At 61.2% G+C, this 26,472-nt stretch overlaps 1 protein-coding gene and 1 long non-coding RNA gene across 5 annotated transcripts in view; one reads left to right on the forward strand and one right to left on the reverse strand.

The window, feature by feature from the left end:
• LOC306649639 overlaps positions 1–26,472 on the reverse strand; it is a 192,544-nt gene that overhangs the window by 114,535 nt on the left and 51,537 nt on the right. The window lies entirely within an intron of this gene.
• CLIP2 (CAP-Gly domain containing linker protein 2) overlaps positions 1–26,472 on the forward strand; it is a 59,165-nt gene that overhangs the window by 29,465 nt on the left and 3,228 nt on the right. The window contains exons 4-16 of one of the 4 annotated variants that reach the window (XM_079120727.1): positions 4,120–4,244; positions 5,038–5,251; positions 5,665–5,862; positions 6,658–6,761; positions 8,049–8,109; positions 13,919–14,023; positions 15,686–16,612; positions 18,293–18,350; positions 19,443–19,526; positions 20,394–20,550; positions 24,137–24,296; positions 25,529–25,714; positions 25,861–25,923. In XM_079120727.1, coding sequence (XP_078976853.1) covers positions 4,120–4,244; positions 5,038–5,251; positions 5,665–5,862; positions 6,658–6,761; positions 8,049–8,109; positions 13,919–14,023; positions 15,686–16,612; positions 18,293–18,350; positions 19,443–19,526; positions 20,394–20,550; positions 24,137–24,296; positions 25,529–25,714; positions 25,861–25,923 — 2,442 coding nt within the window. Of the gene's footprint in view, positions 1–4,119; positions 4,245–5,037; positions 5,252–5,664; positions 5,863–6,657; positions 6,762–8,048; positions 8,110–13,918; positions 14,024–15,685; positions 16,613–18,292; positions 18,351–19,442; positions 19,527–19,966; positions 20,076–20,393; positions 20,551–24,136; positions 24,297–25,528; positions 25,715–25,860; positions 25,924–26,472 lie in introns of those variants that run through there. The other 3 variants (XM_079120728.1, XR_013760667.1, XR_013760668.1) reach the window with 3 other exon arrangements.

Below are 26,472 nucleotides of genomic sequence, written 5' to 3' on the forward strand. Positions count from 1 at the left end.
TCTAGCCCTCGGCAGGGTTTGCGGCAGCCGAGGGCCAGTGCTCGGCTTCCCGGTCCGTGGGGGCTGCAGCCTGTGCTTGAAGGGCTGCTTCCTGGGGAGCGTGCCCCCACCTGGCACATGTCCAGCTCTTGTACCTTGTCACGTGGGGTCTGACCACCGCCTTACAGGGTGGTGCTGTGTCCCGTCTTCTGGACAGGGACGGGGGCTGGCCCTGGAAGACAGCCTGCCCGGTGCCCACAGGGCGATGGGACGTCATCCTTCACTCACAGACCCTGCCCTGGGGCTCTGGTGGGGCAGGAGGGGAGTCCCCGTGAGGGGCCTGTTGTGCAGGGTGGAGCCCCAGCCCTGCCTGCCCCGCTGCCCACCACCTGGCCCAGCGGTACCACGGCCTCTGCCCGTGCCTGGCGCAGACACCTCTGAGGCTCCTGCATCCAGCCACCCTGTGGGAGCTGAACCTGAACCCGGGACACACAGAGCTGGACCTGACTTGAGGAGAAGCAGAGGCTGGGCAGGGGCTCGGGTGCGGCGCTCACCTAGCACCGGGAGGCCCTGGTTCTGTCCCCAGCGCTGGGTGGGAATGAGGGAGGGAGAACACGGGCGTCACTGCGCATTTGACAGACGCTCGGTTCCACCAGCACATCACGAGGGCCGCAGAACTCTGGACTCAGTGTAGAGTCCCCGGCCCTTCTCGCTCCCCAGCTTGGAGCCCAGGCGCAGGGGTCCTGTCCCTCTTGAGCCTGCAGAGCCCACACTTCTGCTGAATGGAGCCGGGCGCCTCGGCCTGGCGCGAGCCCGGGGGTGCTCTGAGCCCCGCGCCCCTCACTGGTGGCTGTTCCCATCAGAGACGGAGGCTGTTTCCAGGGAGCCTCGCCGCAGAGGCTGCCATCTCCCCGGAGGGGCCCGAGCCCCTGCCCACCTGCTCTCTCCTGGCTGCTCTCCCTGCCCACAGTCCTGGCAGGAGCCTAGTGCCACGCCAGGCCGTGAGGACCCACCCCACCCGCTGGGCAGTCCAGCCCCGGGGACTCAGAAGCCTCCTGAGGACCCCAGTGAGGTCAGGTGAGGCCCCAGTGCGGCTTCCTGAGGGGAAGCCCTGAGAAGCAGGTGAATGCACCCGCCCACCTGGCGGAAGAGGGAAGGGGTGGGGCCGGTGCCGCTGCAGGGCGGGGCCGAGAGCTGGCCCCTCCTTCGCCGGGGCGGACCTGGAGTCACAGGGCGGTCTGTGAGTGCGTCCAGTGGCCAGCCCCATCCCCCAGGTGAGCTGCAGGCCCCACGAGAGGCCGTGTTCCCCCAGGCCGGCGGGCTGCGGCCTCTCTGCTCCGCAGCCCTTCTCGGGATGGCCGGAGTGAGCTGTGAGGCGTAGAAAGGCCTTCCCACGCGTTGACAAGTGACAGGCCAGTCTGAAAGGTGACATACCGAATGATTCCGACTGTGAGGCATTCAGGACACCCCAAAGTCATGCTGCCTTTTTTTGTTTTCTTTGAAACTGGGGGTTGAACCCAGGGGTGCCCTGCCGTGAGCTACTCCCCAGCCCTTTTTTAATTTTTTATTTTCAGACAATGTCTTGCTAAATTGCCAGGGCTGGCCTCCAACTTGCAGTCCTCCTGCCTCAGCCTCTGAAGTCGCTGGGATTACAGTCATGACTCACCGTGCCTGGCTCAGTTGAAAATCTTTAGCCCCCCATCCCTGCCCCTGGGTGGGATGGACGTTGGTCCCCAAGAGGGTCAAAGAGAACTTTCCAGTGAGGGGATCCAGGCAGAGCCGGCTGAGGAAGAGGATGATGGGGACACTTCTCCTCTAAAGGCAGAGCCGTGTCCCCAACCAGTCTCCTGCTCACTCGTGTCCCTGACGCTGGTGGCCCAGGCTGTGCCCTCCATGGTAAAGATTACAAGAAGCTTCTCTAGGGGAAATAACAAGAGAAGGTAGTACAGGCATTAAATGCAAACACGTTGTCACTCAATACACAGACATGAATATTCATACAACATGAATATTCATAGGGACATGAATATTCATGTGAACACGAATATTCAGTGAGCCAAAGAGCTCTGGGAAATGAAAGATGTGCTTGCAGAAATAAACTCCAGGGAGGTGTCAGAGGATCAAGTTAAGGAAATGTCTGAGAAAGGAGGGCAGGAAAGACAGATGGGGACTGCAGAGGACTTGCGCACCTCTAGCGCTGGGCGGAGTGCTGTTGTAGGAGGAGGGAGCTGGGAGGTCGGAAGGACCGGAGAAACGCCCCCAGGTCAGCAGGTGCGGCCCTGGGCAGCCCGGGCAGGGCCCACAGGGAAAAGGAGAGACCACAGACCACGCCCCCGGTCTCCAGCAGGGACAGGTGGTTTCACAAACTGGGCTGGGACTCCGCAGGGCTTTGAATGTCTCAAGGGACCAGACACTTGGATGGCATATTGGGAGACTTGGAGATTCTTCAGGGTTCATCTGGCTGCACTCGAGAGCGAGGGTACTGGGGCTCCGGGTGGAGCGCCGCCTCAAAAGCTCAAGGCCCCAGGTTCCAGCCCCAGCCCCGCTGAAATAAATAAATGAGAGCGTCAGTCTGTAGCCAGAAGACATGAAGGCAGTATGTCAGAGAGCCCGGGGATCCAGGCTCATTCCAGGCAGCTCCCAGGAGCCCAGTATGGAATCAACCATGGTGCCCACTGGCCCGTGAACAGATAAAGATTTAAAATGCATATGCATGCGATGGAATATTATTCAACCAGAGAAAAGGATACCATGCTTTGCAGCAACTTGAATGGAACTCAAGGACATTATCTTAAGTAAACTAAGCCAGGCCCAGAGAGATAAGTGCCACACAGTACCCTCGTCCGTGGAAGCTAGAAGAGTTATATCATGGGGACAGAGAGCAGGAGAGTGGTCTCTAGAGGCTGGGAGGAGCAGGGAGGGAGGTTGGGCAAGGGAATCAAAATTCAGTTAGTGGACTGGGGAGATAGCTCAGTTGGCAGAGTGCTTGCCTTGACAGCACAAGGCCCTGGGTTCGATCCTCAGCACCGCATATAAACAAATGAAGGTTCATCGACAACTAAATCACACATACAGTGGAGTAGCCCTGGAAATACGTACACATTCTGGGGGTTATTTAATTTATTTATTCGCTACTGAGGAATGGATCTGGGGCATTCTACCCCAGTTTTATATCGGTTACAATATAATAAGTATTAAAACATCATGGCAGCCAGCCTCTACTTAGAGATTCGGAGGTCAGCGAAAGACTCCCCTCAGGCAGTTTCAAGTGTTTGCCTCCTGAAGAGGAGGGACACCTAGGGCTTTCTGGTGGCCTTTTGAGTATTTGACTCTGATATACATGCATGTGTGATGGGACTTGGGAACTTTAAAACTATTTGGGACAGTAATGTCCACCTTTCTTATTGTCCTGTCCTGTGACTTTTTTAAACTGTGGTAAAGACCACATCACATAAAATTGACCATCTTAGCCCAAAATTGACCATCTTAGCGCTTGCTGAGTGCACAGGCCAGTAGTGTTTTGATTTTTTTAAATACTTTTTTAGTTGTTGATGGACCTCGATTTATTCATATGTGGCGCTGAGCGTCGAACCCAGGGCCTCACGCATGCCAGGTGAGCGCTTTGCCACTCAGCCCCAGCCCCAGCCCCACCAATAGTGTTAATACAGTCACGGTGATGCACAGCGGATCTGTGGAACTTTCTCATCTTGCAAAACAGAAACTCTGGCTCCGTTAACAAGAATTCCCTCCCTGGCAGCCACCCCTAAAACTGCTTTTCAGGGTGACACCTGCTGTGTCTTGTATGCTACCGGACACTATCTACTGTACTTCCTTCACAAAAGTCCTCAGGGACGAAGGCGGGAAGCTCAGAGAGGTTAGGTACCATGTTCAAGCTCACACAGCTTGTAGGTGGCAATGTCTGCCTGCAGACACCTGTCTCTCCCAGGCCCGTTTGTGCCTCGCTTGGGACGGCCTGAAGGCACTGGAACCTGCGTCCCTTCTGGCTGCTCCTGAGTCTCCTCTTCCTCTTCCTGCTGCAGGAGGAGAGAGGGAGGGGATGAGCCTGGGCACCCGGGAGCACATGCTGTCCCCACTGTGCCCACCTTGCCCTCTAGCCCTGCATCCCTCGTGTGCCAACAGGTCGGCGGGACAAAGACCGGAGTGGTGCGATATGTGGGGGAGACGGACTTCGCCAAGGGCGAGTGGTGTGGAGTGGAGCTGGACGAGCCCCTGGGCAAGAACGATGGGGCAGTGGCGGGCACCAGGTGGGCCGGTCCCCGGGACGTGGGCGGTGGCCTGTGTGGACGCTGTGGCTCTGGACGCTGTGGCCCCGAGCGGGGATGCTCTCTGCCGCTCAGGCAGAGCCCCCAGGGACAGGCTGGTGACCCGGGCCTGGCAGGAAGGGGGGGTTCGCTGGTGCAGAGTAGGGAGCAGAGACCTGGAGGTGGGTGGGACACAGCCTCGGGGTGCATTAGGAACTGGTGGTCCCACATGGGGTCCAGGACCAGAGTGGCTTTGTGGGCAGAGTCCGTGGTTTCCATGGCAACATCCTTCCACCCTCCCTTTTTGGGGAGGGTGTTTCTCTGCTCTGCAGCAGCCTGCCCATCCCAGGGTGTCTTCTTCAGGTTTGGGGAACCCCTGGGCAGGGAGCTGACGGGGTTTCTTGATCTGGGGGTGGTCCAAGCATAGCCACGAGAATAGGGCTGCAGATGGCTGGAGGGCTCTGAGTGGTCTTTGGGAGCCAAGTTAGGGGACTTTGTACCCCAGCCTGCCACCAAAACAGCTGTGTGATGGCGAGCGTCTCTCGACCTCTCTGGCCCATGTGTCCTGATCTGTGAATGTGGACAACATTGGGACTGGTATACAGCAAGCCCTGGGCTGGGCCCTCCCCAGGATTAGGTGTCCATCCACAGCTGCAGGACCCTCGGGGCTCGCTGTCCCCCGCCCCCTGGAGCCCCGTCCGATTGTCTGCCGTGGGTGTGGATGGCGGGTTTAGGAGAGGTAGGAGGCCGGGCGCTGGCCGTGGGGCCTGGTGGCAGCGTGCCCCTGCTTCCCTAGGTACTTCCAGTGCCCGCCCAAGTTCGGTCTCTTCGCGCCCATCCACAAGGTCCTCCGCATCGGCTTCCCGTCCACCAGCCCAGCTAAGGCCAAGAAGAGCCAGCGCATGGCCATGGGCGTGTCCGCGCTGGCCCACAGCCCCAGCAGCTCCTCCATCAGCTCCGTCAGCTCCGTGGCCTCCTCCGTCGGGGGCCGGCCCAGCCGCAGCGGCCTGGTGAGGGGCGTGGAGATGTGGATGGGGGAGCCAGGCGTCCATCCGTCTGCAGCTGGCCCTGGTGCCAGGCTCCGCTTTTGGGGTTTGACAACATGAAGGTGCACATTTTCATGGGAAGATGACCACGTACTTCCACATTGCTCCTCTATTCCTGCCGTAGCGGAGGCCTGAGGCCCACCGGGTTACGGAGGGCTAGCTACCATGACATAGGCCCTAGGGGGACAGGAAGAGCAGGTTGCTCCAGGGAGTGGGCAGAGGACCCCCGTTGAGCCCAGGCGTTCCCTGAGCCACGAGCATCAGGGTGCACATCGGGGGAGGCAGGGGGCCAGGGCGTCCAGGCTGGGGCAGGGAGGAGCGGGCCGGAGTCAAGGCCCCGAGGGCCACGGATCCTGAGCCCACCTTCACCTCCGCAGCTCACCGAGACCTCCTCACGCTATGCCCGCAAGATCTCGGGCACCACGGCGCTGCAGGAGGCCCTGAAGGAGAAGCAGCAGCACATTGAGCAGCTGCTGGCCGAGCGGGACCTGGAGCGGGCCGAGGTGGCCAAGGCCACCAGCCACATCTGCGAGGTGGAGAAGGAGATCGCCCTGCTCAAGGCACAGCACGAGCAGGTGGGCGGCAGCCGCTGCGGGGCCACCAGGCCCACCAGGGCCCCTCCCCCCAGTCCCCAATGCCACTCGCACGCAGAGACCAAGATGTACGCCGGCAGCTCGCGCGCCCCACTTTCCAGGCCTGCAGCGACCCGGTGAGCCCGGCGGCTGCTCTGTCCTCCCATGTTTAAGTCTTTTCTAGGTCATAAAAAATTCTTCATTAAGTTAACGGCTGTGTGGCCGTCACTGTGGCCTGTGCCCTTGCCCATGTGGCCGGTCCCCTGCTGTCATTTACAGCTGCCTGTTTTTCTCTTGCTGCGTGGTCCTGCCCAGACCCCTGGGTACGCGTCCGGCTTGCTTTTGAGCACTTTTGTGGCTGGGCTTCAGGGGGGACCCTGCCCAGCTCAGGCTGGGCGTCCCTCGGCGTCTCTGAGTGAGCCCCGCACACTCTGTACCCAGCGGGGCCCAGATCGCCCCTCGTGTGCCCGGATCTGGAAAGCCAAGTTCCCGAGGCCAGGATCCAGCGCCTGCCCAGCGCGTGCATCCCCAGCAGTTCAGAGACCCCGTGTGCTGAGAGGCGCCTTCCACCCGGGGTGAGGGAGGGGGAGGTACTTGGGTGGCCGTTCTTGGGCACACAGTTGACTGTCCCCTGGGTGGGGCCTCCTCTGCCCTTCCCTTCTGGGCCCCCGTGGCCCAGCCTGCGCATCCAGGCTGGCTCCTCGCCCTCCCCGCCTCTGCCCTGCCCCCTGCCCCTGCCTGGACCCCACTCCCCAGGAGGCTGGCCCTGACCCTGCCATGGCCCTTGCTCGGGGCCAGTATGTTGCAGAGGCAGAGGAGAAGCTGCAGCGGGCCCGGCAGCTGGTGGAGAGCGTGCGAAAGGAGAAGGTGGACCTGTCCAACCAGCTGGAGGAAGAGCGGAGGTGCGCGGGGCTGAAGGACGGGAGGCGCCGGCCCACAGCCCAGCCCCTTTCGAGGCCTGCTCCCACCCCCGGTGTTACCTGGACTCAACCCCAGCCTGTGGGCGGGGGTGACAGGGTGACAGGAACGGAGCACCTGCAGAGGCCGGGCACGTGGACATGGTCCAGCGGTTCGTCGTAGGAGAACCGCCTGGCCTCCTGGGAGCCGTGACCGCATGGCCCCGGGTCACTGCCCGGAGCTCCCTGCCCCTTCCTGGGCTTTGTCCCCACCCCCGTGTGGATGGCAGTGGCGGGACCCCTGGAGCACCTCGCACGCCGTGTCAGCCCCGTGCCGAGCGCCCCCAGCGTCGTCCTTAGAGTGAGCCGGGGGCGGTGCTGCCCAATCACAGATGGGGAGTGAGCCGCGGTGCTGCCCAATCACAGACGGGGAGACGGACCCCCTGCCGGGACTTGGGGGGCGCTGGTGTTTTCTGCCCTGCCCAGTGGCATGTGGGAGACGGTCCCCTCGAGTGCCTGAGGCAGGTCCAGGGATGGGGCACAAGTCCCTGCCCCCCGGAAAGGCTCCTGGCCAAGGTCAGGTGCGGGAGGACAGCAAGGTCCCCAGAAAGCCCAGGGACAGGCACGGCCGTCCTGACCAGCCGGACGGGGGCGGAGCTGACAGTGGCGGCTTGCCTTGGTCCCTGAGCCGCTCCCTACCTCCTGAGGATGCCCAGATTGCTGCACCCCCTCCCCCCACGGCGTGGGCAGCCCCCGCCCCCGACTCGCGTGTGTGTTTTGGGCGTTCAGCCCAAGCGTGCCCCACAGACTGCTGTTCCTGTCTGACTCCCAGAAACGAGGGTTTATTTATATCTGCCTGAGATGGTCATTGGCGCCCACACATCTGGTTCCCATGGCAATACTGATGCTGATAATCAAAAGCAGGTCTTTAAGGCAATGCAGTAGGGGCCAGCTTTGGCCTGTGCTTGCTGTGTGACCTTGGGCAGGCTGCTTGCCTTCTCTGGGCCCACTGTCTTTCCTCCCAACTCACAGATTGGTCCACTTGGCAGTGTCTACTCCCTGCAGTCTTCACTAGCATGGCTGTGCATCCATTTATGGCCCTCTGTCCTCTGTTCCCCCTGGCCGGGGGGAGGAAGAAGGGTCTGCTCAGAGTGCAGGGTGGGAAGCTGGGAGAGCTGCAGGCCTCTGCTCTCCTGGGATCGTCCCTCCATCCCTCTGTGTGGTCTGAGCTCAGACTCCAGCTGCAGACAGCCTGGCCAAGCCTGGTCAGCGCGCTCTCTCCCGCCCCTGCAGGAAGGTGGAGGACCTGCAGTTCCGGGTGGAGGAGGAGTCCATCACCAAGGGAGACCTGGAGGTAAGGGCAGGCCCTCCCAGCCCCGCGGGTGCCCTGCCTGGGGGAAGCTGGGGGGCTGGAGGGAAACATGGGGGAGGGCCAGTCACCCTGGAGAGCAGGCAGGGCCGGCCGGACCCGGGCCAGAACGGGGGTGGGAATGGTTCTTTGTCTGGACCCCATAGGAGCCCATGGTGGTGGCTGGGCTGGGGGACAGGATGGGCCAGGGCAGCGAGGACACCACCTGGACCCAAGAAGGAAGTAGCTGGACTTCCCGACCCTCCTCGTTGGCCAGTAGCCCCAAAGTTGTCCCTCGGGCCCCCAGTTCACCTGGGACTCCAGGTGCAGCTTTGGCTGGAAGCTCGTGGAGAACTGGGACTCAGACAGACAGATGGCCCCCAGGCGGGCCCCTTGGCTGTCACCGCACGCCTGGGTCTAGACACCCTTCCCCCGAGCTGGGATGGGGCTGCTGAGCTCAGTTAGCCCGCTGACCTGCCCTCGTCCCTCCCAAGACCACGCAGGGCTCCTGGGCCACGTCGAAGGGAGAGGAGCACGTTCCTACTGTAGCCCTCACTGCTGCCTGGGAGATGAGGGACAGGGACTCCGCGGGTGCAGATGGACTAGGGGACAGTGAGGTTCGGGCCTCTTCCTTTCCTGGGTCAGCTTCCTCATCTGTAAAATGAGGAGGCCGAACTCCCATGGGGGCTCCCACCCAAGCCTGCATCCGGAGGGTGCGCCAGGCTCCAGGCCCCAGGCCCCACTCCAGCAGGCCTGGAACCCCAGAAGTGCATTCCCACAAGTGGACGGTGCCGCCCAGGGCCACACTTGGGGAATCGTGGCAGGAGATCCTTCTAGAAATGAGCTTTGAGCTCAATCAGAAGGCACAGTTTCTGACTGGAAAGAGCCACGTTAAGACCCGTGACTTCCAGTTCTCCACCAGCAAAAGAGCACGTGGGTGTCCTGTCCCTGGGCCACCGCGACTGGGCGGCAGCAGGTGGTCACGTGCCCTGGGTGGTCTCAGCCAGTAGCTCCATTAGGGTATCTGCCACCTGGGCTTAAGGAATGGAGGTGGCATCAGGCTGTTTCATGTCGGTTTCCCTCATAGCCGAGGGTACAGGTCACATGTTCACGTTTGGCTGGTTTTTCCGACGGGCAGCTGTCCCGCAGGGGCTGGGCAGGGCTTGTGAGAAAGCACCCGGGGTCCCCAGAACAGCCCCCCTCTGCCAGCGCCGGTCCCCAGGGAGGGAAATGCACACCCGCAAGCCCACCGCCCCGCAGGGCCCCCTCCCTCTTCCCACCCAGGTCGCCGCCTGGCGGCCTCTGGCTCGCGCTGTCTCGGCCTCGGCCCACCTGACCCCTTCTCCAGCCTGCCCCACGCCACCCATCACCCACCAGTCATCCTCATGGGAGAATCTGATTGGCCCCAGGCTAGCCAATAGTCTGGCTGGCTTTGGGTCAGGTGTCCCCGATCCTGCTGGGCCTGGCGGGAGCAGCTGGGTGGGGGACAATGACAGCTAGTTCATCGGGAAAGGCAGTAGAGTCCCGCGTAAATCAAGTCACGACCATATTCATGGCAACCAGGAGGCAAGTTGACCCCTCATCCCTGCCCACCCTAAAAGTCAAAATTAAAAACCGGGACCCCCGCGTGGACCCCTCGGGCTGTGTCACCCCATCTCTCAGTTACTCCTGAGAGTCATTTCCCTCCTGTTCCCTGCCCCAGTGACACCTGGTGACCCATTCCAACTTCCTGCCTTCTCGGCTGGCATGTCCTCCCTGGCCATTTGCCTCTGGTGCAGGCTTGCTTCCAGAGCCTCCCTCCCTGGGCCCAACGATGCCTGGTGACATCGCCACCAGGAATCCTTGAGCTGAAAAAAAAAAAAAATTTAAATCTCCACAACCGAGTGTCTGAAACCACAGCCACTGTGTCCTCAGTCCTGGAGGCCAGAAGCCCAAAATGGAGGCATTGGGCTGGGCTGGACAGGGCTGGGCCCCTGTGGAAGGAGGCTCCGAGGGGGCCTGGACACCACCTGCCTGGCTTCTCCAGGCCTGGCCGTGTCCCTCCAGCCCCGCCTGCCGAGGGCAGCTTCCCCTGTGTCTGGCATGTGGCCTTCTCCCGAGGATACCAGGCCTGGGCTCTGGGCCCGTCTGATCCAGGCTGATGTCAGTCATGACATGGACACAGACCCTGATCCAAGCAGGACCCCATCCTGAGACTCGGGTAGGCGGGACCTCTGGGGACGTGATTCATGGCAGAGCAGTGCCCCAGGTGGAGCAGGCCTCTTGTCCTGGCCCTGCCCATCACCACCTGACCCTCCCATCACAGAAGCTGCTCACCGTGGCCCCGGCCCACAGCTGGCTTCACTCGGAATCTTCTCTCTCACTCATCCCTCCACAAGACATGCTCTTGACCTTGGGGCCCACATCGCCTCTTGACCCTAGGGCCAGCACCTCGCAGGGACAGCAGCGCCAGCCCCCAGCTTGCGCCTCTCTGTCCTTGCTCCTCCGGCCTCTGTTCTGCACGCCGAAGTCACACTAGTCTTCTTAAAAATGTCTCCTAAGGTTTTTAACAGTGGAGAATGTTAAAGCTGAACAGAAGCCAAGAGGACAGTATCTTCAGCTCCCAGGTCCCCACCGCCGGCTCCTCCAGCTGCCACCTGGCAGCTGGTCCTGCTTCAGCTGGGCCGGCCCCTGTCAAGTCCCAGGAGTGTCGGGCCAAAGCGTCCACGTGACCCCAGGTCCTACCCCTGCCTACTCACACCAGGCTCTGAGGAGTGGCCCCAAGAGACCCTTAGGCCCCAAGCTGATGAGCCCCAGGCTGGTGGGCCCCTGGCTGCCCCTGACAGGCCAGGCCGCGTGCCTCTCCGAGGCCCTGGCGCCACATCCTGCCTCAAGCGGCTCCCCGCCCAGGCCACCCCAGGTTCCCTCTCCAGGGTGGGACCTTGTCCAGCTTGTTCACCTCTGTGTCCCCAGTGCCAGGACATGGTCGGGAGCAGGCTCATGCAGTGGGCTTCCTGTGTCACAGGCAGGAGAGGGCTTTGGGGTGCACGCCCGCCCTGAACTTGGAGCCTTAGGCCCAGCAGCACTGGGGTTTTGCCGTTGGGTCATCTGGGCTGTGGTATCCTCCTGGTTGCACCCGGTGCCACCGCGTGGCCTGTCATTTGCGGAGACCCAGGGAGGCCCTGTGCCTCCTCCCCAACTCACTAAAGGCGCCAGCCCCGGGCTGCCCGATGGCTGCCTCCAGGTGGCGGGGTGGACGCTGTGCAAGGGGCCAGGAAAGGGCTGAGGGTGGGTTCTGCCACGCTGCCGGGAGGTGGGCCGGGGCAGGGAAATGGCAGCCCGGCCTCCCCACCACAGGAGCAGGGCTCAGGCTGATTCTGGAGAAAGTGCCCGCCGTACTCAGCTTTTCTGCTGCCGTGACTAGAAGACCAGAACACCTGTAGAGGAGGGAGTTTACTTGGGGTTCATGGCTTCAGAGGACTCAGTCCATAGACGGCCGGCCCCTAGCTCGGGGCTCCGAGCGAGGCAGAACATCACGGTGGGAGGCTGTGGCGGGGGAAGCAGCTCGCAGGATGATCAGGGAGCAGACTCCTCGCTCCAGACACAAAATACCTACCCGAGGACGCCCCCAGTGCCCCCTCCAGCCACACCCCACCTGCCTGCCATCCCACCCGGTCCTCCCCATCTGGGGGCTGGTTCACAGCCGGCCATCCCCCTCTGAGCCGTCTAGCGCTGCTCACAGAGCTTCTGGGGACACCTCACAGCCAAACCATGACCGCACCCGTTGGGGGACATGGCACTCTTGGCTCTGGGCCCTGCTCTGCTGAAGCTGCTGGTGGCGCTAAGCCCCAGGCCTCTCTGGAGCAGCCGCTCTGCTCCCAGGCGGAGGTTCAGTTGGCAGGGTTTTTGTTACTCCTTGAGGAAAATTCAAAAAACAAGGTGACGAGCCAAAGATGCAGGCATCTCCATGGCCGTCGATGAGTTGCAAGTCACCCCTCGGTGTCCCAGGAGGACCCCGGTGGACACCGTGACCCTCAGATGCTCCAGCCTCTGAATGAACAGGACAGTATTTGCATAGAACCTTCACACCTAGCAGGTGCTTGATGTCATATCTAGGTGATCATGACCCTGGACGGCATAGGTGCTGGGTACATGGTTGTTTTACGGGGTAGCTAATGACAAGGAACAAAGTGTGTATGTACTTAGTATAGATTGAGGGGTGTTTTCTTTGGTTTGGGGTAACAAGGATTGAACCCAGGGGTGCTTGGCCACTGAGCCACATCCCCAGCCTGCCTTGGTTTTTGAGACAGGGTCTCACCAAGATGCTTAGGGCCTTGCCAAGTTGGTGAGGCTGACTTCGCATTTGTGATCCTCCTGCCTCAGCCTCCCAAAAGGCTGGGATTACAGGTGTGCACCACCACCATGCCCGCCCAGAATCAGTTTTTAAGAAATTTTCACTGGTGCATGCTTGTGATCCCAGCAACCTGGAGGACTGCAGATTTGAGGCCAGCCTCACAACTTAGCAAGGCCCTTTCTCAAAAGAAAAATAAATCACTGAAAAGGGGATGGAGCTCAGTGGTAAGGCACCCTCGGATTCAATCCCCAGTACCAAAAAAAAATGGGGGGGGGGATTATTTTCAACTTGAGGTTGGTGGAATCTGCAGATGTGGGCCCTGCAGGTGTGGAAGGCTGTCTCTGGGCGGGTGGTCTCTCCACCTTTGGCAGTGGACCAGCCCGGGCCATCTCCTGGGCACACGCGCTATTCTGCTAAGGCACACCTGCTCAGAGCTGCCCTGCGACTTGACTTTACCGTGTCTGCTGGAAGAGGAGAGCCCCCTCTCTTCTGCAACAGATGAGCCTGGTTTCCAACTGGTTCCCCGGGGTACCCTGGGCAAGAGCCCTCTGCTCCCTGCCTCTGCGTGGACAATCAGATGCCATCGTGGCTGCCCCGAGAATGTCGGGCCTTGTTAGCAGATGAAGCGGGTGTTGTGCTGTGGGAACAGAGGTGCCCTTGTGCTTTCTGGAGAGCAGGCGTCCTCCACGGCCCGGGGGCAGGCAGTGGGAGGCACAGCCCGGCTCCGCTGAGGCTGGAGAACCAGGATGGCCAGTGGGATCCATGGATCGGCCCTCAGCACGGGCCTGGGGGCAGGAGTCCTAGGATCCTGTATTACCTCCTCCTCCTACAGGCCTCCTATGTGCGGGACCCTGTGCCCAAAATGAGGTACAGCCCACTGAGGGGCAGCAGAGAGAGGCTGGGCCCTCCCAGGAGCCTGCAGCAGGGTCCTGAAAATCCCAGGGCAGCCCGGGGGGTGACAGGGGGAACCAGTGCCCACTGTCACCCCAGCGAGGTCAGCTAAGGCCGGGAGGGTTGCCACAGTCTCCTCTACCTTAAATATACCCAGCCAGATCCGGGCGTGATGCGTGCCAGAGACTCGGGAGGCCAAGGCAGGAGGATTGAAAGCTTGAGGCTAGTCAGGCCCCTAGCAACTTCGTGAGATCCTGTCTCAAAAAGGCTGGGGATGTGGCTCAGTGGTTAAGCGCCCCTGGGTTCAATCACTGGTATCCTCCCCTCCTCGCCACAAAAAAGAACCACCCAGCCAGGCCACAGTGCTGGGCGGGCGCAGCATCCCGCTCCCCAGACCTCTCTCTCCCTGCGCGATTCTGGCTCCTCGGCCTGCTCTGCCTGTCTGGTTCACGAAGATGACGCCTCCTCTCTCTCTCTTTCTCTCTCTCTCTCCCCCCTCTTTCTCCGGCTTCCTCCTCCCCGCGCCCCTCCCACTCCGCCCCTCCCACGCCTCCCCGCGCCCCTCCCACGCCCCGCCCCCGGGCGGAGCAGACCCAGACGCAGCTGGAGCACGCGCGCATTGGGGAGCTGGAGCAGAGCCTGCGACTGGAGAAGGCGCAGGCCGAGCGGCTGCTCAGAGAATTAGCGGACAACCGGGTAACCCGCCCCGCCGCCCCGGCCGGCCGCCGAGGCCCCTCGGCTCCTCGTTACCACTCCCGGCCTCCGCTGCTGTCACCACTGCCGCCCCTTCTCGTGCCCCCTTTCGGGAGGGAAGGAGTTAGGCGTGCGCCTAGGCTCCAGGCCACGTCTGCTCCCCGGGAGGCCCCCGCTCAGGACCCCGTGAGCTGGGATGGCCAGTGAGACGGCCCTGTGCTTCGTCCCTGGGCTCTGGCACGTCGTGGGACGGGGCCTCCTGGACGTGGTCAGGCAAGGGCATTTCCTTTCTGCGCCTCCCAGCCAAGGAGACCAGGAGGCCGGCAGCTGCAGGTCGGGGTGTCTCTAGCCTAGGTGGCAGGAAGGCCAGGCCCGAAGGAGCTAGGCCGAAGAATGATGGGGCTTGGGGAAAGGGGGTGCGACTGTCAGCCCCAGCGAAGTGCTGCTTGGAGGCCAGCTTCCCTGAATCGCCAGCACACGGTCCCATGTCCCACACTTCCCGCCAGCTGGCCCCTGCCCAGCCACTGTGTGTGCTGAGGCCAGCAGACAGCGGCGGCGGGAAACACCTGCCGCAGTGTGAGGGTTGGCCGCAGCATACCCCGGGACGGGCGGTCGCGTGGGGTGTTGGAGACCCCGGCATCTGCTGGCACACGCGGTCAGGTCGTGGCCCCCAGACCACGCATGCTCATCCACATGCTCGGGCGCTGCGTGTGGAAACCCGCCTGTGAGCAGGTTGGAGCCTCCACTGGAGGCGCCTGATCTTGTTCAGTAGCTGACACGGCGAAAACAGGTTTACTGAACCAAAGGACCTTCACGAACAAAAGTTCGTAAAAGATTTGAAACGTTAAAATACGTTGCGTCTAGTCTGGCGTGATGGCCCAGCTCTTCCTGAAGCTGAGGCAGAAGGATCACAAGTTGGAGGCCAGCCTCCACAACTTAGTGAGTCCCCTGTCTGAAAATAAAGAATAAAGAAGGCAGAGTGTAGCTCAGTGGTAGAACACCCCCAATGCAATCCCCAGCACCCCAGATCTGGTGCAAGATTAGGTAGGGTTTTGGAGGATGGAGCCCCTGATGGGTCTGGAAGCCTCAGTTCTGTTCTGCTTAAGGTTTGAAGGCCGAGCCGCCTTTGACCACTGTCTTGGGCCAGGTCCTCTGCGAGTCAGCCCATTCTGGCCTGGGCCACTCTCTCTACAGTGAGATAATGCAGAACTTACTTTGGCCTCTGCCCTTTAAAAATTACATTAGTAACCCGTGCAGTGGCACACACCTATGATCCTGGTGACTCAGGAGGCCGAGGCAGGAGGATTGCAAGTTCGAGGCCCGCCTCAGCAACTTGCCGTAAGCAACTTGGTGAGACCCTGTCTCAAAATAAAAAACAGGGCTAGGGATGTGGCTAGTGGTAAAGTGCCCCTAGTTTCAATCCCCAGTCCCCACCAAAACATTTCTAAAAGGTGGTAACTTCAGCTTCAAGAAAGTGTCATCTTGAAGACGGAGTTTCTCTTACCCACCGATTTGTCCCAAACCACTTGGGCAGCGGGGACCTGGGCCACTCCCCGTCACGTGGCTTCTCCCATCTTTGGGGGTCCAGCCAGCACCAGGTGGGAGCGGGCCCCTCCCTCCTCCCGCCTTCCCACCCTCTGACCACATCGCCCTCTCTCCCGGTAGCTGACCACAGTGGCTGAGAAGTCTCGGGTGCTGCAGCTGGAAGAGGAGCTGACCCTGCGCTGCGGCGAGATCCGGGAGCTCCAGCAGTACCTCCTGCACGCGGGGCCCCCGCCGCCCGACCACCCCGAGGCCGCCGAGACCCTGCGCCTGCGGGAGCGGCTGCTGTCGGCCGGCAAGGAGCGCCCGCGGGAGAGCGGCCTGCTGCGGGACAAGTACGAGAAGGCCCTGAAGGCCTACCAGGCCGAGGCCGAGAAGCTGCGGGCGGCCAACGAGCGCTACGCCCAGGAGGTGGCCGACCTCAAGGACAAGGTCCAGCAGGCCACCAGCGAGAACATGGGGCTCATGGACAACTGGAAGTCCAAGCTGGACTCACTGGCCTCCGACCACCAGAAGTCCCTGGAGGAGCTCAAGGCCACGCTCAGCTCGGGGCCCGGCGCCCAGCAGAAGGAGATCGGGGAGCTGAAGGCGGTGATGGAGGGCATCAAGATGGAGCACCAGCTGGAGCTGGGCAACCTGCGCGCCAAGCACGACCTAGAGACGGCCGTGCACGTGAAGGAGAAGGAGGGCCTGCGCCAGCGGCTGCAGGAGGCCCAGGAGGAGCTGGCCGGGCTGCGGCAGCACTGGCGGGCCCAGCTGGAGGCGCAGGCCGGCCAGCACCGGCTGGAGCTGCGAGAGGCCCAGGAGCAGGGCCGCGAGGCCCAGCTGCGCGTGCAGGAGCTGGAGGCCGAGTACCGCGGGCAGGCGCAGGCCATCGAGTTCCTCAAGGAGCAGATCTCCCTGGCCGAGGAGAAGATGCTGGACCAGGAGCGGCTGCAGCGGGCGGAGGCCCAGGGCAAGCAGGAGGCCGCGCGGCTGCGGGAGAGACTCCTGGTGGCCGAGAGCAGGCTGCAGGCCGCGGAGGCCCTGTGCTCGGCCCAGCACAGCCACGTAGGCGGGCGGGGGCCTGGGCGGGCGTCCATGCTGCGCACTCTGCTCGCCCCGGGCTCAAGGAGGGTGACGGGAGGCGCATGGGGAAGTCCCCGTGTCCGGCCCTTCCCCGGCCGCCGGGCAGGCTCCCGCTGACCCTTCTGAGGGGCGCGCACCCAGGGAGCCTGGAGGACCCTGTCCACCCAGCAGGGCTGCCTGGCCCTGTGTTGCCCCATTTCACATGAACTCCCTGCCGGCCAGCGCGGGCTCCAGACTCGGGGCAGCCGGGACTCGGGGGTCACCTTCCCGTGCCCCACCCAGCAGCGGACATAGGGTACTGCTGCCGGTGGAGCTGGCCGCGGGCGCCCGTGGGGGCGGGAGCCGGCCCCTGAGGGAGGCTGCTGGGCCCCGGGTTCTCGAGCTTTCTCAGAACCTAGCGTCTGGGCACTCCATCGCCCGCAGTCCAAGTCCAGGTTCCTTCTCCTGTGAAAGGAGGCCCCGGGCCCCTGCAGTGGCCTCCCTGCCCCTTCCCCCCGGGAGGCACCACCTTGTCCTCCAGACCCTGGGTGGGGAGGAGGAGGAGACTCAGGAGCTGATATGTGGGTGGCCGCATTGGCCACCAGGGGCAGGCGGGACGGCCCGTGGCCCCGACCTGGACCTCTGGAGGGAAGGCCGGGAGCTGCCGGGGTTCCACAGAGAACCTCTGGAGCACAGAGGCTGCGGGTGCCCCGCCCCCTGGCCAAATAACCAGCGGCTCCTGGGCCGCAGAGTGGTAGTGGCCTCCGGAGGGGCCTTCTGCAGGTCGTGGGCCTCCAGCTGGACGCATGTGTGCCCAGGATTCAGAAGTCAGGCCCTAGCTGGGTGCGGCGGCACACGCCTGTACCCCTAGCGGGCTGGAGGCTGAGGCAGGAGGATATCGAGTTCAAAGCCAGCCTCAGCCGCTTAGCCAGACCTTAAGCAACTCAGTGAGACCCTGTCACTAAATAAAACATAAAAAGGACTGGGATGTGGCTCAGTGGTTAAGTGCCCCTGGGTCCAGTCCCCAATACCAAAAAAAAAAAAAATGTAGGTCCAGAGAAGCAGCTGGGTTTTCTCCTCTTAGCGTGTGCCTCATCTTACTGAAAGCGTATGCTTTAAGATCAAGGGGGCTTGGTTAGTCACTACTCATGGAGACTGAGACGTGGGGCTTAGGATGTATGAACAGAAGTATGAGCAGCAGGGTGAGGGAGGTGACCCCCTGCCCCGCTCCGCCCACAGCTCATCTGCAGCCTTAGACTCTGGCCAGCTGCTGGGCCAGGACAGCCACGGGAAGCGCGTTGGTTGCCTTTTGACTTGTGGTATTTGCCACGGTGATTTTTTTTCTTCTTTGGCTCCTGAGTTTGTTGTTAAACAGAAGCACTAGAGAGAAAGGAGCAGGCACGCGCTGCAGCCCTCACGGGCTGGCCCTGGGGTGCTGCACACGCACCCGGGGCACTCGGCGCTCCTTTGTGGGTGGGGAACCAAGCCGGGCCAGCGATCTCGGGGTGTCCCAGGGAGAAGAAGCCTGTCCAACGTGACAGGCGTCGTCAGCAAAGCCAGGGGTCTGCGCGGAGGCGGCAGCATCTTGGGGAGGTGGTCCCGGAGTCAGCCCTGCCGGCCGCCTCCCGCCGGGGTGAGGTGCGCGGGCGTCAGGCGGCCCACCTGACAGGTCCCTCCTTTCAGATGATCGAGTCCAACGACCTTTCAGAGGAGAAAATCAGGATGAAGGAGACCGTGGACGGTGAGTGGGGCTGGGCCCGCGGGGCGGGGCTGGCTGGCGGGGCGGGCTGGCGGCGCCCTCTGGGGCGTCTCGGTGCCCTGCATCATCCGCCGCGGCTGGCGGTGCAGCCCGTCTGGAGCGTCAGGACTGCAAAGCTCTCGTTGCTGTTTGGTTTTAACTTTATTTTTAAAACTAGCTGAAACTTGAGATGGTCCAAAGGCCAGCGGTCCCTCCCTGGGGTTTTCTGTGCCTTGAGACTAGGTGACGTAGCTGGTCCCTCGCCTCCCACACGCACAGCCTTTTCTGGTTCTGCATTGAACGCCAGCCCCATGGCTGTCCCCTGTCAGGGTCCAGCTTCTGCAGGTGCCCAGAGCCCTGCTGCATGGAGGCGCCATCTTGAGGTCAGCCAGCTTCCTAAAACCTGTGTCGATCACGACTGTTGTGTGCAGTCCTGAGGTGGATCCACAGCCAAGGCCTGGTGCATGCTGGGCCAGTGCTCTGCACCCCCAGTCCAACACCTCATCTCTTTTCATGGCCAAATAATATTCCATTGTATGGATGTACCACCACATTTTGTTCCTTCCTTCACCTCTTGGTGGACCTTGGGGTTGTGGGGACAGGAGCTGCCGTGGACAAGGGTGGGTGTGTCTTCTTTCTGGGAGTGGATTGCTAGGCTGTAGGCTCAATCCGTGTGATGCTCTGAGGAACTACCAGACTCTTGGCTCTTGCTTATTTTGCCAAGTGATCATAGCATCAGCTTACCTTGTTGTAAAAAAATTAGAATGTCGGTATTTTTGTTGCTATAGCATCGGTTTATAAATTCAGCTGGGAAAGTCCGTAGGCTTCCAAGCTGCCTTCCTTGTTCATCTTCCTGGTGGCTTTGTGAGATGGGCCAGAGTGGATCTCTCATGACCACTGACCTGACCACCCTTTTGAGGAGAGTCGAGTTCCTCAAGGCCACACAGGGTTGGATCCTCTTCCTCAGGGTGGGTTTCTTAGAGAAAGGGCCAGTCTGAGGGAGGAGTTGGACCCTTGCTTTTAGATTCCTGTAGGACTGTCCACTGGCCCACGCCATTGACCCTGGGGCTTCGATGGCTTCTTATCTCAACCTAGGCCTGCAGGACAAGCTGAACAAGAGGGACAAGGAAGTGACAGTCTTGACCTCCCAGACCGAGATGCTCAGGGCCCAAGTAAGTGGTAAGTCTCCTCCCGCGGGCGGATGCGGGGGCTTTCTCGGGCCGAGGGGCCCGCGTGCTTTGGAGCATGCGGTGAGCGGTGCCTGGCCCCCCCACTCTGGCGTGAGAAGGTAGCAGCGGGCCAGTTCGGCTGCCCGGAACGTGCCTGGGTACCGCAAGTGGGCAAGAGGTGGAATCAGGGACGCCCGGCGGCTTCTGTCCCCAGAGCCGGCCGTGGGGGCTCTGTGTCCCGGAACCCCCACCCCGAGTCCTCGCTCTGGCCTCGAGGACCCTGGCTTCTCGCAGTAGCAGCCCCTGCTAGAAGCGCCACGCGTGGTCACAGAGCTGGGGGGATGGAACTGGCTGTGGCCACGAGCCAGGCGCACGGGGCAGCCTGGGGAGAGGCGGGGGTCTGGAATGGGGGACCTGCGTGACAAACTGGCCCTGCTTCTCGTCCACCAGAACGCCAGTGGTGGTGGCCAGTGACGGCGCCCCTCCTGGGAAATGGTTCCCACCCCCTCTTCTCTCCAGTCCCCGTCACGGTCACGTGGCCTAATGGGTCCCGACAAAGGTCAGTGGACCTCAGACTCCTCCCAGGCCAAGGAGAAGGCAGCTCCTCCTGTGCCCGCAGCGTCACCCGCCGCGTCCTCCGGGAGGGTGGCCTGCTGCCCCACCCCCAGGCCGGGCCGCTGTGCTTGGGGGATCGGCCTGCCCAGAGCAGCCGTCCTCCGGGGCCCTTGCCGCCCGCCTTGAAGGACCACAGGGCAGGCTTTGGAGTCCACGTGGCGGAGCCCGTCCCCGGGATGCTGGCTCCAGCCGCCCGGGCCTGGGGCGACACACTCCCAGGCCATCCCAACCCTCTCCCTCCTTTCCCCGCGGCCGCCCCCAGCGCTGGAGAGCAAGTGCAAGTCAGGGGAGAAGAAGGCAGAGGCGCTCCTGAAGGAGAAGCGGCGCCTGGAGGCCGAGCTGGAGGCCGTGACCCGCAAGACCCACGACGCCTCGGGCCAGCTGGTCCTCATCAGCCAGGAGCTGCTGCGCAAGGAGCGGTGAGTCGGCCCCGGGCCCCACCGGGCACCACCCGCTGCTGACCGCCTCTCTTCCTGGCCGCGCTCCACCGGAGGTTAACCAGTCTCCTCCCAGGGCAGGGAGGGTGGCCGGGGCCCATTGCCAGGTCAACCGTGGTGCCTGCTCAGATGAAGCCCAGACCCGTCTTTTTAAAAGTGTCTGAAGTTGCAGGGGCCGCGACATCCTTACTGTTATGTGGTGCTGAGGATGGAACCCAGGGCCTCACACCTGCCAGGCAAGCGCTGCGCCACTGAGCCGCAGCCCCAGCCCCTCAGAATCCTTCTCAACACAGATCTCCAAACACAGCTTATGGGAACGATGGGCTTCCCCAACTTTTTGGTCTCAGGGACCCTATTTTGGGGGGACAGGTACCAGGGATTGAACCCAGGGGTACTCGACCACTGAGCCACATCCCCAGCCCTATTTTCTATTTTATTTAGAGTCAGTGTCTCCCTGAGTTGCTTAGTGCCTTCGCTGTTGCTGAGGCTGGCTTTGAACCCGTGATCCTCCTGCCTTGGCCTCCTGAGCTGCTGGGGTTACAGGCGTGCCCCACCATGCCAGGTGCAACTGGATAATTTTTTTAAGAGTTTAAAAGAGTCCCTGTGGCTGGGTGTGGAGGCGCACACCCGTAATTCCAGCAACTCTGGAGGCTGAGGCAGGAGGATCAGGAGTTTAAAGTCAGGCTCAGCAACTTAGCCAGGCCCTAAGCAACTTAGCAAGACCCTGTCTCTAAATAAAAAATAAAAAGGGCTGGGGATGTGACTCAGTGGTTAAGCGCCCCCCGGGGTTCAATTCCTACTACCAAAAAAAAAAAATTATCATTTCCCCCAAGAATTTTTTGTTCATTTTTTATTTACCATATTAGAAATTAAAACTGAGAAATTCAAAGATTTTTCTTTTCTTTTTTTTTTTTTTTTTTTTTTTTTTTTTTGTTGTTGTTGTTTTTTGTTTTTTGTTTGAACTAGGGATTGAACCCAGGGGCACTTCACTGAACCACATCCTCAGCCCTTTTTATTTTTTATTTTGAGGCAGGGTCTTGCTAAGTTACTGAAGCTGGCTTTGAACTCGTGGCCCTCCTGCCTCAGCCTCCCCACTCAGCCGCTGGGATTACAGGCGTGCGCCACTATGCAGGCTTAACACATTTCTTAATTCATTGCTAATAAGCCAGTGGCATGTCATGTGAAAATATGCTTCTGATAAAAAGCAAAATTTTCCAAAACAAAACAAAAAGAAATGTTTACTGAGCAGGATGGAATCTTCCTGCTTTTGCAAACGTCTTGGACGTTGGGCCTGAAGATAGCCAGACTCTTGTATCTTCTACAGTCACTCTTGGCAGTTCGGCGTTTCTGCTGAAGTATAATAATGGAAATCTGCCCTGACATATGTAGCTGGAGTATTTATGTTTTCCAGATGATTATCGCCTTGCCATGCAGCTCTGGGAAAACCCATGGTGTGCTCAGGAGAAACGACAATGAAAATAGTTACATTGTTATTATGGAAGTAGTCTTGGCCTTGTGGAATCCCTTAGGTCCCCAGACCACACTCTGAGAAACACTGGGCTAGATTTCTTTTTTTAATGAGTAAATAGATTAGCATTTAAAAATCAGAAGATACCCTATAAAATTCAGATTTCACAATTCCCTTTAAGACTGAAAGGTCTGAGGACACCCATCCCGCGCTGGGAGCGCTCGCCCCCTGCAGACCCTGGGTCCGCGCCCGCCGCCCTCATTATGTTCACGGTTGTGATTCTCCAGCTGGCGACCTCTGCTTTCGCAGAGGACTCACAAGCGTCCTTTTGTAGAAGATGCTGGCTCCTCCCACCCAGCCTCCCCCGGAGCGCTGCACAGCTCTGCTTTAAATCCTCCACTTTCCCGACACGCGCCCGCCCGCCAGCAGGAAACGCATGGAGCGACAGCGCCCCCTGCAGGCGCGGCCCGGCCTGATCCTCCGGCCCCCTCTCCGTCCTGCCTGGAGATCCTGGGCGCTCAGCCCGGCACCTTCTCCCAGGAGTCTTTCCGGGCTGTCCCGGCCCCAGGGACGCTCTCTGCTCCCCGAGTCTCAGTAGAAATCGCCAGCATTTTTGTCCTTAACCACTTCCATCATTGCTGCGCTGGGCCTTTTGTTTTTTGGGGTTTTTTATGATGCCGGGGATGGAGCCCAAGGACTCATGCTCAGCGAGCGCGCTTCACGGAGCCAAGCTCTCAGCTCAGTCAGGTGCTTGGGGTTTTCCTCCCCCACCTCACTGCCCACGTGCACCCAGCCTCCTGGAAAGCCTCCTTCCTTGGGGTCTTTTTCCGAAGGCCAGGCAGTCCCCAAGGCTCCAGTAAATCTCCAAGGCTCCTTTGAAGTCCTTTTTTTTTTTTTTTTTTTTGGTACCAGGGATTGAACCCAGGGGCGCTCAACCACTGAGCCACATCCCCAGCCTTTTTATTTTTATTTTGAGACAGGGTCTGGCTAAATTGCTTAGGGCTTGGCTAAGTTGCTGAGACTGGTTTTGGAACTTGCAATCCTCCTGCCTCAGCCTCCCAAGCCACTGGATTACGGGGACATGCCACCACGCCCAGTGAAGCCTTTCTTGATTGCTGGAGGCCACAGAGGGCTCCTCCACACCCTGTGGTGCTCAGGATGGGGCAGATCAGTCACAACTGCTTTGGTAACTGTGACATGTATCCATCAAGCAGCAGATTAATGGCAGAGCTTCTCCCGCCTCATAACAAGAAATCTGGAGGTGACCATGACTGGCAGCTACAAGCCGCCCATGTCCTGTAATCCCAGCAACTCAGGAGGCTGAGGCAGGAGGATCCAAGTTCAAGGCTAGCCTCAGCAACTTATTGACACCCTGTTTCTCAAAAAAAAAAAAAAAAAAAAAAAAGTAAAAAGGGGCTGAGGATATAGCTCAGTGGGAGAGCCAACACTTTTGCAGTTCACCTCCTCTCCCCCTCCTAGTTGCAGTGTGGTGGCTGAAGCTCCAGCCATCACATTCAGAGGGAAGGGAAGGAGGAGGAGAGGGAAAGGGGCAGTGCCTGCATATGTCTACTTTGTTCCCAGCTACACATGGCTAAGGAGTAGTGGAGTCTCCCCTCCTCGGTGGTGTACGCAGGTGAGGAGGAGCGCGAGTGCCCGCGCCTGCGGCAGGCATTGCTAATCCATCCCCGCCCTCTTCTGCAGAGCCCCTGCGTGGCCTGAGAACTGGCCTCCCATACCATGCCAGGCGCCTGCTCCTGAGGAGGCGTTGAGTGGCGTAGAAAGCTTGTTTGACATCAGGCATTTAGAACATCTTGCCACCTGGGATCCCTTGAGCGAATGTTTGACGCTTCCGTTTATTAAACCTCAATATGTTCCCTCTCCTCTTCCCCCGCGCGGGTTGGAGCCCGGAGCCTCTCATGCCAGGCAAGCAGCCCGCCGCCGAGACGCCCCCAGCCCTTACTCTCATCATGCTCGCTTTTTAAAAACAGCTTCAAAACCATCCAGGAGTGGCCAAGTCCTTTGGCCTTGCCACGCCCCGTCCCGGCCCCTTGGCCCAGTGCCTGGTGGGGGAGGGCTGAGCCGCTGCCCTGTGCCCCCCAGGAGCCTGAACGAGCTGCGGGTGCTGCTGCTGGAGTCCAGTCGCCACTCCCCAGGGCCCGAGAGGGACCTGAGCCGTGAGGTGCACAAGGCCGAGTGGCGGATCAAGGAGCAGAAACTCAAGGACGACATCCGGGGCCTCCGTGAGAAGCTGACCGGGCTGGTACGTGGACCCCGGGACGGCAGGGTGCAGTTCAGTGGCCCTGCTGCCGGCCAGGAAGACTGGGGCCTCCTGGGCTCATCCCTGGGACAGCCGAGTCACATGAGGGCCGCAGGCAGGGTCAGCAGCGGGCCCACGGAGGGACCCTGGACGGCCCCTTTTGCAGACCTTGCAATGGTGGGGTGCGGCTGACCTGCCTAGAGGCCCTGGGACCAGCAGAGGCAGGGAGCCCTGGGAAGCTGCACCCCGGCAGCAGTTCTGCCCAGTGAGCCCCGGGACCTGGGATGGGCTGGTGAGAGCGGCTGGCGGAGCCTTCCCCACATTAGCAGAAGCTCTGGCAGGGCCTGGGGCTCCTGCGCCAACCAACTAAGGGGAGCCTGGCTTCAGTCGAGTCTCGGGGTGGGGTTTGGGACAGGCAGGTGACCCTGGCAGCCCAGGGTAAGACAGGCCCCCCACCATGGTCAGCACTCAGGACAAGCCTGTGGTCAGTCTCCAGGTGAGGTCTCGAGGACAGGCCTCTGTCAGGGCGGCTGTTCTGAAGCCCCTCACACCCTCCAGCCCAGCTACCCGGGCTCCACCACACTGTGGGGGAGATAGAAGGAAAGGGGGCCCAGCCCCTGGGGGTCACCCTCAGCTGGGCGCCAGCTCCATCCTCTGGCTGCACATCTGATGGCCAGCGAGGGCACCACTGGGCCCAGCCACCCTGCTGACCTTCAGGTCTGCCAAATCTGACCAGCAGCACTGTAGCCCTCATGAGCCGGGAGTGATGTGGGAGACCAGCCCATCCTCTGCACCCAGACCCACCACCCAGGGCCAGTGGAACCTGGGGGAGTCTCGCACACAGTGAGGCCTGTGGCAAGGGACAGTGCTGAGCTCAGACTCGCCCCGGCGCCCAGGCTGGTGGCCGGTATGGGCAGCCTCCTGAACAGAGGAGGGGGATGGACAGAGGGGCAGAGCCCCCTGGTGTGCCTTGGTGGTGGAAGCTGACTGCTGAGGCCATGGTGGGGAGGGACGGGTCACGTGGGCGAGGAGACCAGGACCCGGCGCTGCGGTACCTGGGTCAGGCGGGATGGAAGGACCCATGCGAGATCGTGGGGGGTGAGGCGGAGGGCTGGACAGAGCTGGGAACTGGGGCTGGGGCCCCTGGGAGGGAGGGAGGCCCCAGGGACATCTGGGCGACGCCCAGGCCGGAGCGGAGGTGAGGGTGCAGAGAGTCCCCCGCCCTGCCGCCGCAGGACAAGGAGAAGGCCCTGTCGGAGCAGAGGCGCTACTCGCTCATCGACCCCGCCTCGGCGCCCGAGCTGCTGCGGCTGCAGCACCAGCTGATGAGCACGGAGGACGCGCTGCGGGACGCGCTGGACCAGGCCCAGCAGGTGGAGAAGCTGATGGAGGCCATGAGGAGCTGCCCCGAAAAGGCGCAGGTGCGGCGCTGGGCAGGGTCCGCGGGCTCCGGGGGCGGCGCGGCGCGGGGCGGGAGCCCGCCCGCCGGGGAGGGCGCGCCGCCTGGCGGGGGCGCCTGGGACTGCGGCCGGGCGCCCCCGCTCAGCCCTGCGCCTCTCGCACGCAGACCCTGGGCAATTCCGGTTCCGCCAACGGCATCCACCAGCAAGACAAAGGCCCGAAGCAAGAGGTAAGGGCGCCCAGCGCCTCTGAGCACTTTGCCCTCGGGAGAGAATCCAGGGAGGCCGCCAGCACAACGGACAAGCAGGCCTTGTGGGGACGGGCCGGGGAGGGCGCAGGCACCGCCGCTGGCTGTGTTCCCCTGCCCGCGGAGCCTCATCTTTTTCTTTGTACAAAACTTGCTTATTGCAACGTGATACATGCCTATGGGGAACTTTGTAGAAGAAACCCACAAATGTATAAATAAGAAAATACCACCAGTAGGCCTTCTACCCGGAGGTGACCAAGCTCAACTTTTTAAAAAATTTTTGTACCAGGGATTAAACCCAGGGACACTTAACCACTGAGCCACATCCCCAGTCCTATTTTGTATTTTACAGACAGGGTCACACTGAGTTGTTTAGGGCCTTGCTAAGTTGCCGAGGCCGGCCTTGAACCCGTGGTCCTCCTGCCTCAGCCACTGGGCTCACAGGTGTGCTCAAGCTTAACATTTTAAATGAGGTCCCTCCTGAACTTTCCCACGTACGAGTGTGTGCGTGGATGTGTGTGTTCAACGCAT

The sequence above is a fragment of the Sciurus vulgaris genome, assembly GCF_902686455.1.
Source record: "Sciurus vulgaris genome assembly, chromosome: 18".
Taxonomy (NCBI): Eukaryota; Metazoa; Chordata; class Mammalia; order Rodentia; family Sciuridae; genus Sciurus; species Sciurus vulgaris.